This window comes from Salmo trutta, chromosome 3 (genome assembly GCF_901001165.1).
Source record: "Salmo trutta chromosome 3, fSalTru1.1, whole genome shotgun sequence".
Classification (NCBI taxonomy): domain Eukaryota; kingdom Metazoa; phylum Chordata; class Actinopteri; order Salmoniformes; family Salmonidae; genus Salmo; species Salmo trutta.
Genome location: NC_042959.1, coordinates 35,372,600 through 35,392,526, shown reverse-complemented (window position 1 = coordinate 35,392,526; position 19,927 = coordinate 35,372,600). Strand labels below are relative to the sequence as shown.

The window sequence follows — 19,927 nt, the reverse complement described above, 5'->3', positions numbered from 1 at the left end:
ATTCTGATAACAGGTGCATGTGCACAAATATGTTTGAGGTTGATATGATGCCATAATATTAAATATTATAGCCAAGTCCAGGTTTGACCATTTGATCACTGGTATTTTGTTCTGACCAACTCAGTGGCCTTGTTGTTTGAGTGTCCACCCTGAGATTGGAAGGTTGGGAGTTTGATTCCCTGCTGAGTCATACCAAAGATGGGACCCAATGCGGCTCTGCTTGGCACACAGCATTGAGGAGATTGGGGGTAAGGCTCTGTGATAGATTAGCGTCCAGGGGGTCCATCAAGCTGCCTCATGCTACAGAAACAGGAGATAGGCTCCTGTTTCTATGAGCCGTTCCAGCTTGCACACTCCAAGGCTCGTGCAAGGTTAATGACTAATTACTTACTAATTGTGTTCTGAATCCTGTTAAATAGTCCAATAGCACCAAGGACAGTCTTAGTGCACCAATCCAACAACAAACTCCAGGCACCAAGTAGGGCGCAAACACAGTCTTGTGTTACTTGCGTATTGTTTGTGTTATTGTCTAGGAACTGTGGGTGATGAGGTGATTTGCATTGATATCAGTCACATTGTAGATGACCTTCTCCAGAAACAAAGGTAATTCTGTATGTTAGGAAAAGTAAAGACGGTCACTCACTCCTCGCCAATGGAACTCAGTGCATGACCAGAGAGACTCAGCACAAGAGGTAAAATACTTTATTCAATTCAATACTGTAATGTATTTAATTATACTATCAAAAGGTTAAACAAATGTTATTCAATTCTTTGAGTAAAGTTTTCTAGGTTTTTGACATTATTGAGAATGCCCTGAAGTAAATATTGTTTTTAGGTTTCATTTAGATTTGAACCCGTTTCTATTTTGATTAACTTTTTCGATTAATAGAAACTGAATGACGTCTCCTGTCTCTGTCAGATGGTACCTATGAAAACGATGACAGGGACAGGCCTCTATTCACTCGCTTGCCTTCTCATGATAAGTAAGGAACAATCCTATTACCATTTTTTAAAATCAAGTTGTTTGTTATTACCTTGTGAATATTATGGATTCTTCTTCCTCCCCCAATCAAATGCTCTATGTATACCTCTCTCTTTCCCTTTATCCTGGTTCTCAATCTTCCATCCCTCTTTCCCTCCTCACCCTCCACACTCCCTCTCCCTTTCCCTCTATCCGCCTCACTATTCTCTCTCTATCTCTCTTACCTTGCTCTCTCTCTCACTGAAGGTAGTGTCCGTTCTACCTGTGTTCCTTTGGAGTGTCTGAGGTGTGACATAATCCCCTCACCTGAAGTGTCTGGGAATCACAAAGCAGATGAGGGTAAAGCCTTCACTTTACATATTACCCTGATATTTTATCTTTCAAATCAGACCATTATAGTATTCTAGCTTAGTGCTCCTGTGTTAACTTGATCTTTCTTGAAACTCCGACAAAGTCTAACTATGGCTGCTCTGAAAATATAATTTTTGTTGTGAACATTTTCAGCCATCTGTGAGCACCTGTGCTCTAACACCACCCAATGTCTCAATACCACTGGTCAGTATTAATTTCATATCAGTCAGTATACTCACTACCTCCAATACATAGTTGAGTCTCTCCATTTTGATATGGTGGTTGTAGAAATGTTAATTAAATATGAATGTATACAGTAGCAGTCAAAAGTTTGGACACACCTACTCATTCAAGGGTTTTTCTTTATTTTTACTATTTTCTGCATTGTAGAATAATAGTGTAGACTTCAGAACTATGAAATAACACACATGGAATCATGTAGTAACCAAAAAAGTATTAAACAAATGAAAATATATTATATATTTCAGATTCTTCAAAGTAGCCACCCTTTTTGCCTTGATGACAGCTTTGTACACTCTTGGCATTCTCTCAACCAGCTTCATGAGGAATGCTTTTCCAACAGTCTTGAAGGAGTTCCCACATATGCTGAGCACTTGTTGGCTGCTTTTCCTTCACTCTGCAGTCCAACTCATCCTAAACCATCTAAATTGGGTTGAGGTCAGGTGATTGTGGAGGCCAGGTCATCTGATGCAACACTCCATCAATCTCCTTCTTGGTTACAGCCTGGAGGTGTGTTGGGTCATTGTCCTGTTGAAAAACAAATCATAGTCCCTCTAAGAGCAAACCAGATGGGATGGTGTATCGCTGCAGAATGCTGTTAAGTGTGTCTTGAATTCTAAATAAATCACAGACAGTGTCAACAGCAAAGCACCCCCACACCATCACACCTCCTCCATGCTTCACGGTGGGAACCACACATGTGGAGATCATCCGTTCACCTACTCTGCGTCTCACAAAGACACGGAGGTTGGAACCAAAAATCTCAACTTTGGACAGATTTCCACCGGTCTAATGTCCATTGCTCGTGTTTATTGGTGTCCTTAGTAGTGGTTTCTTTGCATCAATTCAACCACGAAGGCCTGATTGCCGCAGTCTCTTCTGAACAGTTGATGTTGAGATGTGTCTGTTACTTGAACTCTATGAAGCATTTATTTGGTCTGCAATATCTGAGGCTGGTAACTCTAATGAACATATCCTCTGAAGCAGAGGTAACTCTGGGTTTTCCTTTCTTGTGGCGGTCCTCATGAGAACCAATTTCATCATAACACTTGATGGCTTTTGCGACTGCACTTGAAGAAACTTTCAAAGTTCTTGACATTTTCAACATTGACTGACATTCATGTTTTAAATGAATGATTGACTGTTATTTCACTTTACTTATTTGAGCTGTTCTTGCCATAATATGGACTTGGTCTTTTACCAAATAGGGCTATCTTCTGTATACCACCCCTACCTTGTCACAACACAACTGATTGGCTCAAACGCATTACGAAGGAAAGAAATTCCACAAATTAACTTTTAACAAGGCACACCTGTTAATTGAAACGCATTCTAGGTGACTACCTCATGAAGCTGGTTGAGAGAATGCCAAGAGCGTGCAAAGTTGTCATCAAGGCAAAGGGTGGCTACTTTAAAGAATCTGATATATAAAATATATTTTGATTTATTTAAAACTTTTTTGGTTACTACATGATTCCATATGTGTTATTTTATAGTTCTGATGTCTTCACTATTATTCTACAATGTAGGAAAATATAAAGATAAACCCTGGAATGAGTAGGTGTGTCTAAACTTTTGACTGGTACTGTATATATCTGTCTCTCTGACAAAATGTCTCTGAGATAACCAGAGACTGGGACTCTGTGCTGTCCTAATTTGTTTCTCTCTGATATTCTCTCCTTCCTATTTCAGATGTAGAGAATTGCATAAAAGGTATTATAAAGAAAGTGACCTAGTGGAATGTGACAACCAAAGAAATCACTAAACTCTGGCCCCTATCTATGACATACAATGTATGTATTTTGTACAACTCTTTTTAACCCCTCTTTAACCACTCTTCGACTCAACAGATTTTGAAGTGTTTCTGAACACCAGTTATGGGTTTGAAGTGGAGGAGGGTGATGACCTCACAATGGAGTGTGCCCACGACCTACCAGTGAGAGATCATGACCTGCTGGTGTTTGTCTGGCTGAAGGATGGGCTTCCCCTGAAGGGCGAGAACAATAGCACGGTCACCTTGGAGAGGATAGGAATAGATAGCCCCGCTGAGGGGAAATACACCTGCACCATCCAGAGTCCCTGTGGCAACTTCACATCAGATCCAGAAGAACTTGAATTTAAAGGTAGACACAATCGCCAGTCATATTTGAGACTTGAAAAGTCTGTTTCTACTCATAATCAAATCAAATCTAATTTTATAGTCACATGCGCCAAATACATCAGGTGTAGACCTTACAGTGAAATGCTTACTTATGAGCCCCTAACCAACAGTGCAGTTTAAAAAAATACAGATAAGAATAAGCGATAAAAGTATCAAGTAATTAAAGAGCAGCAGTAAAAAACAAAACAATATATACAAGGGGGTGCCGGTACAGAGTCAATGTGCGGGGGCACCGGTTAGTTGAGGTAGTATGTACATGTAGGTAGAGTTAATTAAAGTGACTATGCATAGAGAGTGGCAGTGGTGTGGAGGGGGGGGGGGCAATGCAAGTAGTCTGGGTAGCCATTTGACTAGATGTTCAGGAGTATTATGGCTTGGGGGTAGAAGCTGTTTAGAAGCCTCTTGGACCTAGACTTGGCGCTCCGGTACCGCTTGCCGTGTGGTAGCAGAGAGAACAGTCTATGACTAGGGTGCCTGGAGTCTTTGACAATTTGTAGGGCCTTCCTCTGACACCGCCTGGTATAGAGGTTCTGGATGGCAGGAAGCTTGGCCCCAGTGATGTACTGGGCCATTTGCAGTACCCTCTGTAGTGCCTTGCGGTCGGAGGCCGAGCAGTTGCTATACCAGGCAGTGGTGCAACCAGTCAGGATGCTCTCGATGGTGCCGCTGTAGAACCTTTGAAGATCTGAGGACCCATGCCAAATCTTTTCAGTCTCCTGAGGGGGAATAGGTTTTGTCGTGCCCTTTTCACGACTGTCATGGTGTGCTTGGACTATGTTAGTTTGTTGGTGATGTGGACACCAAGGAACTTGAAGCACTCAACCTGCTCCGCTGCAGCCCCATCATTGAGAATGGGGGCGTGCTCGGTCCTCTTTTTCCTGTAGTCCACAATCTTCTCCTTTGTCTTGATCACGTTGAGGGAGAGGTTGTTGTCCTGGCATCACACGGCCACCTCCTCCCTATAGACTGTCTCATTGTTGTCGTGATCAGGCCTACCACTGTTGTGTCATCAGCAAATTTAATGATGGTGTTGGAGTCGTGCCTGGCCGTGCAGTCATGAGTGAACAGGGAGTACAGGAGGGGGCTGAGCACGCACCCCTGAGGGGGCCCTGTGTTGAGGATCAGCGTGGCGGATTTGTTGTTACCTACCCTTACCACCTGGGGGCGGCCCGTCAGGAAGTCCAGAATCCAGTTGCAGAGGGAGGTGTTTAGTCCCAGGGTCCTTAGCTTATTGATGAGCTTTGAGGGCACTATGGTGTTGAACGCTGAGCTGTAGTCAATGAATAGCATTCTCAAATAGGTGTTCCTTTTGTCCAGGTGGGAAAGGTCAGCGTGGAGTGCAATAGAGACTACACCATCTGTGGATCTGTTAGGGTGGCATGCAAATTGGAGTGGGTCTGGGGTTTCTGGGATGATGGTGTTGATGTGAGCCATGACCAGCCTTTCAAAGCACTTCATGGCTACAGACGTGAGTGCTATGGGTCGGTAGTCATTTAGGCAGGTGCATTCGTGTTCTTGGGCACAGGCACTATGGTGGTCTGCTTAAAACATGTTGGTATTACAGACTCAGACAGGGAGAGGTTGAAAATGTCAGTGAAGACACTTGCTAGTTGGACAGTGCATGCTCGCAGTGCTCGTCCTGGTAATCCATCTGATCCTGCGGCTTTGTGAATGTTGACCTGTCTAAAGGTCTTACTCACATCAGCTGCGGAGAGGGTGATCACACAGTCTTCCGGTACAGCTGGTGCTCTCATGCATTTTTCAGTGTTATTTGCCTCGAAGCGAGCATAGAAGTAGTTCAGCTCGTCCGGTTGGCTTGTGTCACTGGGCAGCTCTCGGCTGTGCTTCCCTTTGTAGTCTGTAATGGCTTGCAGGCCCTGCCACATCCGATGAGCGACAGAGCCAGTGTAGTACGACTCGATCTTTGTCCTATATTGATGCTTTGCCTGTTTTATGGTTCATTGGAGGGCATAGCGGGATTTCTTATAAGCTTCCAGGTTAGAGTCCCGGTCCTTGAAAGCGGCAGCTCTAGCCTTTAGCTCAGTGCGGATGTTGCCTGTAATCCATGGCTTCTGGTTGGGGTATGTACGTACGGTCACTGTGGGGACAACGTCATCAGTGAACTTATTGATGAAGCCAATGACAGATGTGGTGTACTCCTCAATGTCATTGGAGGAATCGCGGAACATATTCCAGTCTGTGCTAGCAAAACAGATCATAACTGGATCAGTCGATGTCAAGGTATTTATTTTTAGTTACTATTCACAAAATGAGCCTGGTGTGAAAGGGACAAAAAAAATGACAAGAATTCCTGAATTGCAATAACACCCTGTGTTAATTCCTCTGTCTCCCACTGGGCTGTCGCTCTGTTGCTCTGTCTGTCAGACCTGACAGTGGTGATCATTGTGATCTGTGGTGTGTCTGCGGTGGTGCTGGTCCTGGCCATGGGCATCAAGATCATGCTGCAGAAGGACTTTGGTGAGTGATTCACAACAAGAGAAACAATGAATAAAACAACCGTAAATGTGTAACTTTGCATGTGACGAAAGCTCTCTCTCTCTCTCTCTCTCTTTCTCTCTCTCTCTCTCTATATATATATATATATATATATTTCTCTTTTGTCTCTCTACAGCGAAGACCAAGACGCAACAGAATACTCAGAACCTACAGAACACCACCAACACAACAGAGTAGGGTTTCCTTTTTCCAAAAAGCTACCCATTTTCTTCCTGAGAAAATTGCAAGCTTTTCCCGGGCATCCATGTATTCCCGTTAAAACAGGAAAGGCTTTTTAAAAGAATATAATATGAGCAAAAAAAATCTGATTCACTGTAAATGGAGAAACATACACACGTGTCTAACTTTTTCTTGCTCTATTTGTTGCAATTTAAAGGTCCAGTGCAGACGTTTTTATCTCAATATCAAATCATTTCTGGGTAACAATTAAGTACCTTACTGTGATTACTTTAAATTAAAATGGTAAAAAGATTAAAAAAATGTGCTTCTTACCAAAGAGCAATTTCTCAAGCAAGAATTTTGCTAGGACTGTCTGGGACTGGCCTGAGTGGTGAGGGGAAACTGAAAAGGTGCTGTTATTGGCAGAGAGGTTTGGAACTCTCTTTCTTATTGGTCTATTAACTAATTTACCGCCTCCAAAACTCTCAAAAAAACTGTAATTATCATAATTTTCACAAATTCACAGTATTATTCCAAACTCTAGGAAATCACGTTTTTCACTGCCCTAGGCCTTAAATCAACATAAAGTTCCCTCAAAATCACCACACTATTTCGTTGATGTTGCCTAGTTTTAACGTAGGTCTATGAAGCACTGTTGGCCAACTGATAAAATATTGTTACAGCCTAGTGAAAATTACAGTCATAACCATGTCATAATATGTCATAACAGCTGACATAACTTGTTATAACCTGTTATAATATGGTCATAACACTGTCGTGACACTTATATTTCGGCCTGTTGTGACATATATTGCGTTATTTTATGGCTGGTTATTATGACACCTAGATAAGAGTGTCAAAACCCACAAAACCTACCACACAAGGCAAAACATTCCATTACACCATAGCCTACATGTCTACAATATGTTTATGTTATATTTCTTTGTTGAAAATGACCATATTAAATGAGCATTGTAATGGAGCACACGTTGATGTCAGACATACACCTACCTCAATGCTCTCTTGCTGATGACTGGGATGAATGCAGGAGCAGATTTCAGGAACAGGACAAGACACCCTGTTTTTGACTGATGAAATAAGGGCCTATCTGTCTTATATTTGATATTTGTTAGCATTCCCATTAGCCGCTGCAAAAGCATCAGCTACTCTTCCTGGGATCCACATGAAACATGACATAATACATAGTACAGGATATTATTAGTCAAGGACTGAACTACATACATGTAAAATGTAACACATAGCCTACATTCCAGTACATACACACAATATCTAGGACTAATACATACTACAGTGCAAATTACAATTCAATATATGTAAAATGTCTGTGTCTCTTCACAGTCCCCTTTGGCCAGTAAGGTGATCTATTAATCTGGTTCTATTGCAAGGTTGAGCTATATGATTAAGATGGTCATAATGCTTCTTGACAGTGTCATAAAGTGTATTTTGTTAGTCCATGTAAAGTGACTCAGGGAGGTCATAAGGCTTCATGACAGTGAGTATAAAGTGTATTTTATTTAAAATGTTATTTAAAATATGATGAAAAAAGACATGACTGTAAAGAATTCATTACAACGACAACAACAAACTTGGCAGGGAAAAAAACGAATAAATGTACGTTTTAACACCCTTATGTAGATGTCATTACCAGCCATAAAATAACACAATATATGTCACAATATATGTCACAACAGCTGTAAATATATGGGTCATGACAGTGTTATGATCAGTGTTATGACAGGTTATGACAAGTTATGTCAGCCGTTATGACATATTATGACATGGTTATGACCGAGTCATGACGTGTTATGACACTGGGTGTCAAGTAAAGTGTTACCAAAATTACATTAGTCTTAGTCTACCTTTGACTGAAAGATGTCAGCCAGCTTTTTGGTCCTTTTCTCTCTCCTTACACCTGGCTATCAGAGGAATATGTGACGGTTTGGGCTGTTTGCACTTTATGATACCTTTGGCACAACATATCCAATTCACAGCGAAACAAACAAATAAGCAAATAGTAGCGGAGATTCAGAACCGTGGATCGCAAACAACATGGAACAAATGTTGCAAATGTCCATTTCCTTGAGCACTTGTGTGGACACAATGTAGGGTTGTCAGCTGTTTTGTTAACAGTGAGTAGCCACAATTGATATTTCCAGCCTCTGCCAGTGCAGCTTGGTCGGGAAATCTCATAATACCAGTTACAGGTATTAAACACTACACAACAGAAGTATTTGGCTACTGACCTGGCCCAGAGAAACATACATACCCATTCAGTTTTCACTTGTTTATGCATCTGTATCTGTGCATGTAGTAGACTTTACCTTGAGTCAGAAAACAAAGGTTAAGTCCTCAAACAAACCTGGATATTTCTGTCTGTCTCATTCCAGACTTTCAAAGTACTTTAAAAAAAGGAATAGCAATGTTTATTTTCTTGTAAATATATAAAATTCCAGCCTAGATTATTTTCAGCCGCCACAACTATTTCTAATATGTGTGTTTGTTCCATCACTTGTGAGAAATTGCATTCCATTTAATAAACAAGTAAAGATTTGAAAAGATGGCTATCAGAGTTTTCTAACTAAGTGTGTATATGTGTCTGTGTGTCTGTGCGCGTGTGTGTAAGAGGCCTGGCCAGGCCAGGGCGGCTCTATTGTGTAACCAGGCGACGGGCTCTTAGCATCCAGATTAGCCACTCCTACTGCACAGCGTCTCCATTCAGTGGAGTAAAAGCACCAAGAAATGCTGTAATCCTCTCTCGGGCCTATTCCATGTAATCCTACTGCCTGCATATAGGGACACTGTGTGTGCTCTCTTTATTTATATGGGTTTTGGTGTGAGTGTGAATACTGTATGTGTTTGTGCGCGGGAAGAGAGAACAGTGGGTATGTGTTTGCAGTACCATATGGTAGTCAGGCTTAATTTTGTGTGTGTGTGTGTGTGTGTGTGTGTGTGTGTGTGTGTGTGTGTGTGTGTGTGTGTGTGTGTGTGTGTGTGTGTGGTGGAGTGTCAGTAAGTCTGTTTCTTCAGTTTCCTCACTAGCAGGTGGCTCAGAGATAATCCAAGTAAAGCTCCAAGTGGGGATGGAGGGATGGACGGAGGGAGGGAGGGAGGGAGAGGGGGTTGAGGGTGACTGTGGACAGAAGACGAGGGCTAATTCCGGTCTCCTAATCCTAGTCCCAAACCCCCCTCCCCCTCTTTGACTTTTCTTCTTCGCCTACCCAACAGTGCTGAGCAAGCTAATGTAGGGAGACAACTCGCCGACCGTCACACACACACTTAGTCATACACACAGGGTTTTTAAAGAGGAAGAGGCAAAAGCAGGTGCCTTGTTTTCACCCTAACTAACAGGTGACCTATCCTGGATAGCAGTTAGCGTACCTGTTGGGTTTAGCAGAGAATGTAGCTGCAGACTATCGGCTACACCACACAACACACACCATCATGGGAGAAGCTACAAAGGTACGTGGCCTAATATGGAGGCTTCTATGGCTCGTCGTTTGTGTGACCGATGGGAAATAATTGGAGTGTTCTCTTGATATGAGTGAGCTCCACAAGAGTGTTAGCAAATTATTTTGTAATGAATGTTTTATCTCATCTGTATATATAACTCAACAAATTGGGTTCTGGTTGGTAAAACATTTCACTGGTTGAATAAGTAGAACTGGCCTTAACTGTACATTTCATTGTATATGTAATGTTACAAGTAAAAGTGCTCATTGTCAGGAAAGAGTCTCTTGCTAGTAATGTTGGTAAATGTTCTTTGTGTGTGGTTGTCCTTGTTGGGTGTGTTTTATGTGTGTGTGTTTGTGGTATTCTTTTCAGTAGTCAGAGAGTGTGTTTGTGCAACAAGCATTAATCTGATTATATCAGTCAGTAGGCTATTACATTAATGGGGCCGAAATAAACGCTACTGCTTTTCTAAATGAAGTGGCAGATTAAAGCTTACACGGGAGAGATAGGGAAAGAGAGGAAGAGAGAGAGAGAGAGAGAGAGAGACATTGTGAGAGCGAGCAAGAGGGATAGATAGAAAGGGAGGGCGAGAAAAGGAGTCGTCATGCTGTAAGTCAACTGTTTCAAAGAGACGAGGCTTTGACAACATGCCCTCATTTCTTAGGTCAGGGGCTTACTGAGGTTCTAAACATACAGTGTGTGTCATAACAAGGTGTTTATTATACTGAACCCTACTGGGGGGAAAAAATGCTATTTGGTTTCTGTAGATTGTCTCATAAACCTCACAGCATGTCATTAAGTGAATGGAAATGATCTGAATGGGAATGTTGCCAGTCATTCCCGAGTGGCGCAGTGGTCTAAGGCATTGCATCTCAGTGCAAGAGGCGTCACTACAGTCCCTGGTTTGATTCCAGGGTGTGTCACATCTGGCCGTGATTGGGGGTCCCATAGGGCGGCGCACAATTGGCCCAGCGTCGTCCGGTTTTGGCCAGGGTAGGCCATCATTGTAAATAACAATTTGTTCTTAACTGACTTGCCTAGTTAAACAAAGGTTAAATAATTTAAAAATCCCTCCATCCGTGTACTTCCTGTTTTCTCCCTCTGATGATTATGTAAATGATGTGGGGCATGCTCTACTTGTGGCCAACAGAAAGGGAGCTACTAGGGCCTACTCATGCAATCAGAATATACAAAACCTGAAGTTCTTTTGTCATCAGCTACAAATCGGATGGATGGATGAATGGATGCATGCATACATTTCATTCAACACCTTGAAATTGATATGATCACATTATAATAAATTGTACATTTTCCATTGTCAAGTGTGTTGGGATTGTTATGTTATGGTAAATGAACTATAGTGTCAAGCAGTAATAAAATGAACAGAATTTTACTCAATTGTACTATGTCTTCCTCAGGGCTTGCTCTCGGTCCTTCAGAAGTTGAAAGGGACCACAGAGAGTGTGGAGCTGAGGATAGTTCTACTGGGTCTGGATAATGCAGGCAAGACCACCCTACTGAAGAGCCTCGCCTCAGAAGACATCAACACTATCACACCCACACAGGTCAGAGGCCATCACGCACAGACATACACACAGACATACAATGCACACACACACACACACACACACACACACACACACACACACACACACACACACACACACACACACACACACACACACACACACACACACAACTATGTCTTACTATACTTGTGAGGACTTTCTGGGGACCAACAATTGATTCCCATTCCAAATCCTATTTTCCCTAAACCTAACCTTAACCCCTAACCCTAAACCTAACCCTAACCTTAACCCTAATTCTAAACCTAACCCCTAAGCCTAAAATAGCATTTTTACAGGTGAGGACCAGCAAAACTTTTCTTGTGAGGACTTCTGGTACTCACAAGTATAGTAAATTCAAAAGGCACTCGCACATCTGAGCAATCTTTTTGCAGGTGCATGGCAACAGTTGAACAAGATGAAGGAAAAAGGAAACCGTACACTGCTCTTGATAGTATCACTGATATTTAATAAGCTTACGCATCGGCCTCACGGCCTTCGTCAGAGCTAGTAAAATGCGTACACACACCGATACACACTCTCTCTCTCCCCCCACTCTCTCTCCCTCTCTCTCTTGCTCTCACAGCATGTAAGACACCATCACATTCACACATATACACAGCTATAGCATTACACCACACTTGCACTTGTCTTTTCCTACCACCACTGATTTTGCTGATAGCAGCTTTATTGAGAAGAAATGCACTTACCATGACTGTGATATTTGGTTGTCTCACCTAGCTATCTTAAGATAAGTATACTACCTGTAAGTCGCTCTGGATAAAAGTGTCTGCTAAATTACTCAAATGTGATGTAAATGTACTATCACATCACCCTGAACAAAACATCACATCACCCTGACACAGACAAAAGAGAATGACTCCAATGTAGCCGTAGCCTCTGGGACCAGGGTTAGAAATAAGGTAAAGGAAAGGTGAAAGAGCAGGGTGGACTTCAGTGAGAAAGCAGGATGGTAAGGATTGGCTCAGCAGGTAGCATGCAGGTAGCATGAGGCTGAGGCCTGTCTCTACTGAGGGATCATGTAGTTACACAACCTCTCACTGCTGAGCCAGATAGAGGCAGTGTTATGAAAAAGGCTGCGGCCCATGTCAGGACAACACTTCCTCTTAGACGTGGAAATCACAACCCTGGTTGAGCAAAGTTATTGTTGTTGTTGTCGTTTGTTCACGGGTCTATGTTTAACTGTCTGGTTACTTGAGATCACAGTGATGAATGGTGGGCTTGACTTGACTGTATTTCATCATTTTAGCTGCTAGCTGGGTAGAGGTCCTCAACAACAGCTCTTTAATGAAATGTCCTGTCATACAGTACTAACCCATGGTTTGTGTTTGATACAAGGGATTTAACATTAAGAGTGTGGCCTCACATGGCATGAAGCTGAACGTATGGGATATTGGAGGACAGAGGAAGATCCGTCCCTTCTGGAAGAAATACCTTGAAAACACAGACTTACTGGTGAGCGCCTAACAGGGTCATTCAGATCTACTGCATTCTGTCTCATGATCCTCATGTTGTGATCAATGGTAGCTCATTAAGGTAAGGAGAACCACTATGCCCAACAATCCCATGATATGAATGCTGTGGGTCTAGAGGATGATATTGCATATAGTAAATATGTAATGGCTATGGCGAAATGATACTTTTGATCACTATGTGTATCCTGGATCTTTTAGATGTTTATAGTTAATTATTTTCGACTTCCAGATCTATGTCATAGACAGCGCAGACAAGAAGCGGTTTGAGGAGACGGGACTGGTAAGCATGGCACACCTCATAGCTGTAATAGCTGTCTGTAATAGCTATCTAGCTGATGTGATTACATTCACAGCCTTATCTCATTGATTACAGCCCCATCTCATTGTCTGATTATGTCTCTTTACATAATTGTCACTGATCTGTATCTGTGCGTTGAGTTGTCTTTCTTGCTCTCTCTCCTGCTCTCTCTCTCTTGCTCCCTCTCTCTCTCTCTCTCTCTCTCTTTAGGAGCTGGAAGAGCTGATCGATGAGGAGAACTTAAAGGGTGTGCCAGTGCTCATCTTTGCCAATAAGCAGGACCTGGCCACGGCCTCACCCGCCAGTGAGATCGCTGAGGGACTCAACCTGCACACGTACCGGGACCGCCAGTGGCAGATCCAGGCCTGCTCGGCAGTATCCGGGGAGGGAGTACAGGTCAGTACTGTTAAACTGGAATTAGACCAAATTATTGACTGGTTGAGGTGCATAATAATTAGAATCAGGAAATCAATATATTCTTCCTGAAGGTTTGTGTAGCACTAATCAGAATGACCGAAAACACCTGAACATGTACCAAAATGTCCCTGCTGATGAGATTTGAATTTAACCATATTTTCCTCCTCACTCTGCTCTGTTTTCGATCACCACAGGATGGCATGAACTGGATTTGCAACAACATTGTAAATAAGAAGAAATAAACTACCAGCCCTACTGTATCAATCCTCATTTTCACCAGAGAGAAACATACCCAAATATTGTATTTTTACACTGTCTGGTTATTTTATTACTGCAATGTGTGTGTGTGAGATATTATTTTAAATGGGGCTCCAATGAAAGAATAATATTGGCCCTAGAATTTGAAGGAATGTTTTTTTTTATATTTACAAATATGCCCTATGTGAATATGCTGTAATAAAATGATCAAATCTACTTAAATTAGCATTATGTCCATATCCTGTAATTTCTGTTTTACCACATGTCTGGAAGCTTCACTTGGAGAGTCTCTGTGTTTTCTTATTTATAATATTACACAATGAGAGAATTGACATAAAGATGTAATCATTTTGTTTGAGTCAGTCAGTTCGGTAAACACCAGAGTAGCGTATGTGTAAAGTATGTGTGTGATGTACAAGTATTTGTGTTTTGAGATTGCGATTTTTTACATTAAAAGCGTTAGTCATATTTGCTTCTCAGTCTATTTGGTTTCAAACCCTTGGTCAAGTGGTACAGTATAAGCATCAAAATCATATTCAATCACTCCTGCGCATGGAACACCTCAGAGTTTTTAAAGGCCCAGTGCAGTCAAAAACATGATTTGCCTATGTCTAATATATACAGTTGAAGTCGGAAGTTTACATACATCTTAGCCAAATACATTTAAACTCAGTTTTTCACAATTCCTGACATTTAATCCTAATAAAAATTCCCTGTCTTAGGTCAGTTAGGATCAACACTTTATTTTAAGAATGTGAAATGTAAGAATAATAGTTGAGAGAATGATTTATTTCAGCTTTTATTTCTTTCATTACATTCCCAGAGGGTCAGAAGTTTACATACACTCAATTAGTATTTGGTAGCATTGCCTTTAAATTGTTTCACTTGGGTCAAACGTTTCCAGTTACGTTCCACAAGCTTCTCACAATAGGTTGGGTAGATTGTGGCCCATTCCTCCTGACAGAGCTGGTGTAACTGAGTCAGGTTTGTAGGCCTCCTTGCTCACACACTCTTTTTCAGTTCTGCCCACAAATTTTCTATAGGAATTGAGGTCAGGGCTTTGTGATGGCCACTCCAATACCTCGACTTTGTTGTCCTTAAGCCATTTTGCCACAACTTTGGAAGTATGCTTGGGGTCATTGTCCATTTGGAAGACTAATTTACAACCAAGCTTTAACTTCCTGACTGATGTCTTGAGATGTTGCTTCAATATATCAACATAATTTTCCGTCCTCATGATGCCATCTAATTTGTGAAGTGCACCAGTCCCTTCTGCAGCAAAGCACCCCCACAACATGATGCTGCCACCCCCGTGCTTCACGGTTGGGATGGTGTTCTTCGGCTTGCAAGCCTCCCCCTTTTTCCTCCAAACATAATGATGGTCATTATTGCCAAACAGTTTTATTTTTGTTTCATCAAACCAGAGGACATTTCTCCAAAAAGTACGATCTTTGTCCCCATGTGCAGTTGTAAACTGTAGTCTGGCTTTTTTATGGCAATTTTGGAGCAGTGGCTTCTTCCTTGCTGAGCGGCCTTTCAGGTTCTGTCGATATAAGACTCGTTTTACTGTGGATACAGATCCTTTTTACCTGTTTCCTCCAGCATCCTCACAAGGTCCTTTGCTGTTGTTCTGGAATTGATTTGCCCTTTTCGCACCAATGTACATTTATCTCTAAGAGACAGAACACGTCTCCTTCCTGAGCGGTATGATGGCTGCGTGGTCCCATGGTGTTTATACTTGCGTACTATTGTTTGTACAGATGAATGTGGTACCTTCAGGCACTTGGAAATTTCTCCCAAGGATGACCCAGACTTGTGGAGGTCTACAATTTTTTTTCTGAGGTCTTGGCTGATTTCTTTTGATTTTCCCATGATGTCAAGCAAAGAGGCACTAAGTTTGAAGGTAGGCCTTGAAATACATCCACAGGTACACCTCCAATTGACTCAAATGATGTCAATTAGCCTATCAGAAACTTCTAAAGCCATGACATAATTTTCTGGAATTTTCTAAGCTGTTTAAAGGCACAGTCAACTTCGTGTATGTAAACTTCTGATCCACTGGCATTGTGATACAGTGAATTACAAGTGAAATAATCTGTCTGTAAACAATTGTTGGAAAAATTACTTGTGTCATGCACAAAGTAGATTTCCTAACCGACTTGCCAAAAATATTATTTGTTAACAAGAAATTTGTGGAGTGGTTGAAAAACTAGTTTTAATGACTCCAACCTAAGTGTATGTAAACTTCTGACTTCAACTGTATTTCCACACTATGAGGTTGGAATAATACTGTGAAATTGATAAAATTATCATAATGCCATTTTAATGTAACAGCTGCATGAAAATACCACCTGAAATTTCAGCTTGTTTTGGTGGGATGTAGTTTTGGCCTGCCTGGTGACATCGACATTTTAATTGAAATCAATCAAAGTACGGTATTTAATTGTTCCCCTTAATTTATTTGATATTGAGATAAAACGGCTGCATCGGCCCTTTAAAGAAAGATATTTTGAAGGCAGGAAAGCCCATCCACTGCCTCCTGATATAGTGGTCCAGTATATGGATGGAGATTGTCACACACCCCTCTCGCGGAGGTACTTGGCCATGTCACACACCTTCTTGTTGACTATCCCGCCATGCACCCCTCGTTTTCCCATCACAAACACCAGAGCCTTGGTCGTCTGGGCAACCGTGAGAGCCAAACTCTCGCTGCCTTTGGTCCGGATGTCAATGAATAGGATCTCTGTCTCAGGACCTGTCATATGGTCTCGTATCACTGCCATCTTCCGACCTCCAACGCTGACCCCCTCCTGCAGGATACTTCCTCTGTCTTTGCCCACCAGAGCCTCCACTTCTGGTGGGCAGATGGCAGCCAGAACACCTCCAGGCTTGGAGGCCCACACGGCCTTGTTGTCGTACAGGCCAACGATGGCTACGTCCTCCACAAACTTCTCCTTCAGAGTGGCTTTGATATAGTCCCTCCACTCTGCCATCTTTGTTCAATCAAGCAGCAGACAGATGGGTTGTTTGTTGACAGTTGTTTTGACTGTTCAGCTGTATCTGACTTGACAGTGTTGACAGTTCAAAGCAAAGCTTGATTGCTAGCAAAATGTCTAATTCTGTGTTACCATAGCAATAGAATCTTTTGAAGGAATTTCCATAGCAACTTGTATGCAGATCAAAGCCTACAGCTAATGAAAGATGCTGTGGCTGACTAATATCTATTTTTGCAACAACATCATGGCCACATGGTGCTGAAGCCAACCTGTGTGGCCAACAGATGGCAGTATTGGAGAGGATGAAAATAAAGTCATGCTTCTGTGATTTGAACCATTGATATGCAGGGAAAGACTTTGGTTGTGACACATAATCAGAAGCTGAACCATCACAAGATTAGCCTCTTAAATCATGTGTGAAGCCTGGCAAGCCTTCATGGTGATGACTCCGTAGGAGATGCAAAAAGACCTCATCACCTGTTCCCTACCCTACACAGTCCTCTAGTCTAAGCCTCATCCCACATCAATTTATTGAACAGTCCATTCTACTATGTGAAAGTGGGTTTTACTTAAATTGAAGGGAGATGGGTAGAACTATATTTCCTGTCTGCCTTCTCCAAATTGAGGTGATTGTGTTGTGTACAGAGAGAGACAGGTTTTGATTTGAACGTTTCGGCCTACTGTTGGTGACTCGGCATGATTATTTTCCCCAATATGTGTTCGAATGGTGGATGATGTCAAACCTCTTAGCAAGGAATGGTTGTCATGATAACCTTCCCTGTTGGCCCCTTCACTTCATCCATCTCCTTCTTTCTCAGCATGCTGAAGCCAAGACTGTCTAACTGTTAAGATGTTTGAAGCCACAGATGCATGTAGAATAACAAACACTCTCCCAACTGAGCTGCCACCAACGCGAAGGAGGCAAAACTTTAACTTTGCTGGAGTATTGAAACACATCATAATGAGATGTTTTGAAACATTACATGGTGTGTTGTAACACCACTTAATCAAGTGTTGTGCAACACCTTGCCAGGGACCGGGAGCACTACCGGAAAAGTTGAAAACATTATTTTAGTGTTTCGAGTTCTGTTTACGGCAGAATTAGATACCTTCACTTTTGGAGTCATTTCCTCTTTCTAAAGCTTCTTAACACTATTATGGTGTTTCAAATCCTGTCCAGTGTAGAATTAGATCACTTCTTCAGGAGTATTTTCATATTTAACACTGATTTATGTATCTGATCACTTGCCAGTTTAACCCGTTTTGGCAGGCATTGTTGAGTACAGTGCTCAATCGACCATCAGAGATGTTATAGCCAGCATTGCAGGATACTGTATTTGCCTCTACCATTAAAAGTTGGATATGTAGGAATGGGTCATCTCATCATTGAACGTCATTTTGCCTGATTGTTTTGATATCCATTCAACATGATCCATTACACCTCATAATAACCCACTGGGCACACGACGTCATTTCAACGTGGATAATTGGATAATATTTGGTTGAGACGTTGATAAATGAGATTACAACTTAAATTCACCAAGTCAAAAAGAATTTATTTTCCATGTAGATTCCATGCCACAATACATTGACAAATGACATAGAAAAATGGTTGATTCAACAAGTGTGTGCCCAGTGGGAAGCTGCTTAATACTAATATATAATAAAAGTATACTTTTCTTTTTTTAAACAACATTGTGTAAAAGTAAAAAAATGTGAATTACCCACAATCCTCCAAGAACAGAGCCATGTGGCAAAATAGGAAGTGCAAGAAGCTTAAAACCAGACTTCCAATGAGTTCAAGCACAACATTTTCTCAATCTTTGGTTATCCTTATTAAAGATACTTACATTTTGAGCAACATATTAAGTCAGATTTCATCTGAATTGTTTGGGTAAAATGAAATGAGCAAATCATTGAAACGGCTTGCATTCATTTTTATTAAGTATATTTTGGTTGTTTATTTTTTGGGTCAATTTCAATTCACCCCAGAATAATTATTTCAGAATGTGGCTGTGTGGTTGAGTGTGTAAAATTACAATTAAATTCCAATGAAATGTACCATCTTACTGCCACAGAAGTCAGGGGTGCGATTCCTGCTTCCGCCTGTCCCACTTTAACTTCCTCTCTGTCTCCTCCTGTTTCTAATCCGTCTTAATAAAGCATTGAAAAAAATCAAGGTGTAATTCCACTCCAAAAGAATATTCTCCATAGGCCCTTACCATCAATCAATATTTAGGCTATAAATCATTTGCATTTCTTAACCATTTGATTGTGAGAATGTTTTTTGTGTTTTGATGTTTCCTTTTACATGCACTGAAACCCCAAAAGGTATTCACACGAGACTCTCTTAAAAAACCCATCATTGAGATTGAAGCACCACTTTGGGTGTTTCAGAGTACTTCTATTCTGTTTTAAAACACTTTCTGTGTATCATAATAATTATATTGGGTTAACATTCAAACACCCTCCAAATGCCTGGTCTCTGGTTAAGTGCACTACTGTTCATGGATTCATTACAAAATCATGTTTTTTTTTGTCTTTCTATTTTGTCAGTGCAACAAACCGAACAATCAGCCATGACAGCAGTCCCCTACCTCACTTCCAGCGATCCTCTGCCACCTGCCATGACCTCTAACCCCGTCTTGACCCCGGCCTCTGGTTGGAGGAGGAGCACATGTAGGTGAACACCATCCTGATCGTCATCATCTTCTGCGTGGTCCGCTTCCTGCTCCTGGTAGCCTTTTTCTACACTTTCTGCTTCCGCTGCGGCCTGGAGCCGTCCCCGAAGGACTCCCGGCCTGCACACGGCTGCAGTCTGGATCACAAGGACGCCACCTTCCGCGGCAGCTCCATCCGACTGCCAGTCTGTTGGGAACGTGGTCTGAAGGACATGAGAGAACTAGAGAGGCATGCAGACAGGAGAGGAAGGCAACAAGTCCTCTCTGGACTATGATGCTTCCTATTATTTTCAGACTTTCTATGAGGTTTTCATGCTTCTATATTAATTTCTCGT

The 19,927-nt window shown here is 41.7% G+C and overlaps 3 protein-coding genes across 3 annotated transcripts; 2 read left to right on the top strand and 1 right to left on the bottom strand.

Annotated features, from left to right (window-relative positions):
- Positions 1-406: 406 nt before the first annotated feature.
- LOC115164838 (uncharacterized) lies at positions 407-7,146 on the top strand. The gene is made up of 8 exons (XM_029717692.1): positions 407-692; positions 920-983; positions 1,229-1,321; positions 1,487-1,537; positions 3,266-3,286; positions 3,424-3,696; positions 6,120-6,212; positions 6,367-7,146. The coding sequence occupies exons 2-8, from the start codon at positions 920-922 to the stop codon at positions 6,426-6,428; spliced, it is 657 nt and encodes a 218-aa protein (XP_029573552.1). The 5' UTR covers positions 407-692; the 3' UTR covers positions 6,429-7,146.
- A 2,525-nt stretch (positions 7,147-9,671) lies between these two features.
- On the top strand, positions 9,672-14,383 carry LOC115164833 (ADP-ribosylation factor-like protein 3). The gene is made up of 6 exons (XM_029717678.1): positions 9,672-9,890; positions 11,300-11,446; positions 12,806-12,922; positions 13,172-13,222; positions 13,451-13,636; positions 13,852-14,383. Exons 1-6 carry the CDS (start codon positions 9,873-9,875, stop codon positions 13,897-13,899), a joined length of 567 nt encoding a protein of 188 aa, XP_029573538.1. The 5' UTR covers positions 9,672-9,872; the 3' UTR covers positions 13,900-14,383.
- Positions 14,384-16,260: 1,877 nt separating this feature from the next.
- LOC115164825 (profilin-3-like) lies at positions 16,261-17,018 on the bottom strand. Its single transcript, XM_029717667.1, has one exon. The coding sequence runs from the start codon at positions 16,906-16,908 to the stop codon at positions 16,489-16,491; it is 420 nt and encodes a 139-aa protein (XP_029573527.1). The 5' UTR covers positions 16,909-17,018; the 3' UTR covers positions 16,261-16,488.
- Positions 17,019-19,927: the final 2,909 nt, after the last annotated feature.

What these genes read in the sequence shown, in the direction of transcription:
- LOC115164833 (XM_029717678.1), top strand. An exon ending in ACACTATCACACCCACACAG is followed by an intron (nt 11,447 to 12,805) that starts GTCAGAGGCCAT and finishes GTTTGATACAAG; the next exon opens with GGATTTAACATTAAGAGTGT. An exon ending in TTGAAAACACAGACTTACTG is followed by an intron (nt 12,923 to 13,171) that starts GTGAGCGCCTAA and finishes TTCGACTTCCAG; the next exon opens with ATCTATGTCATAGACAGCGC.
- LOC115164838 (XM_029717692.1), top strand. Translation starts at nt 920, where the DNA reads ATGGTACCTATGAAAACGATGACAGGGACAGGCCTCTATTCACTCGCT. An exon ending in GAATCACAAAGCAGATGAGG is followed by an intron (nt 1,322 to 1,486) that starts GTAAAGCCTTCA and finishes GAACATTTTCAG; the next exon opens with CCATCTGTGAGCACCTGTGC. An exon ending in TGTAGAGAATTGCATAAAAG is followed by an intron (nt 3,287 to 3,423) that starts GTATTATAAAGA and finishes TCGACTCAACAG; the next exon opens with ATTTTGAAGTGTTTCTGAAC.
- LOC115164825 (XM_029717667.1), bottom strand. Translation starts at nt 16,908, where the DNA reads ATGGCAGAGTGGAGGGACTATATCAAAGCCACTCTGAAGGAGAAGTTT.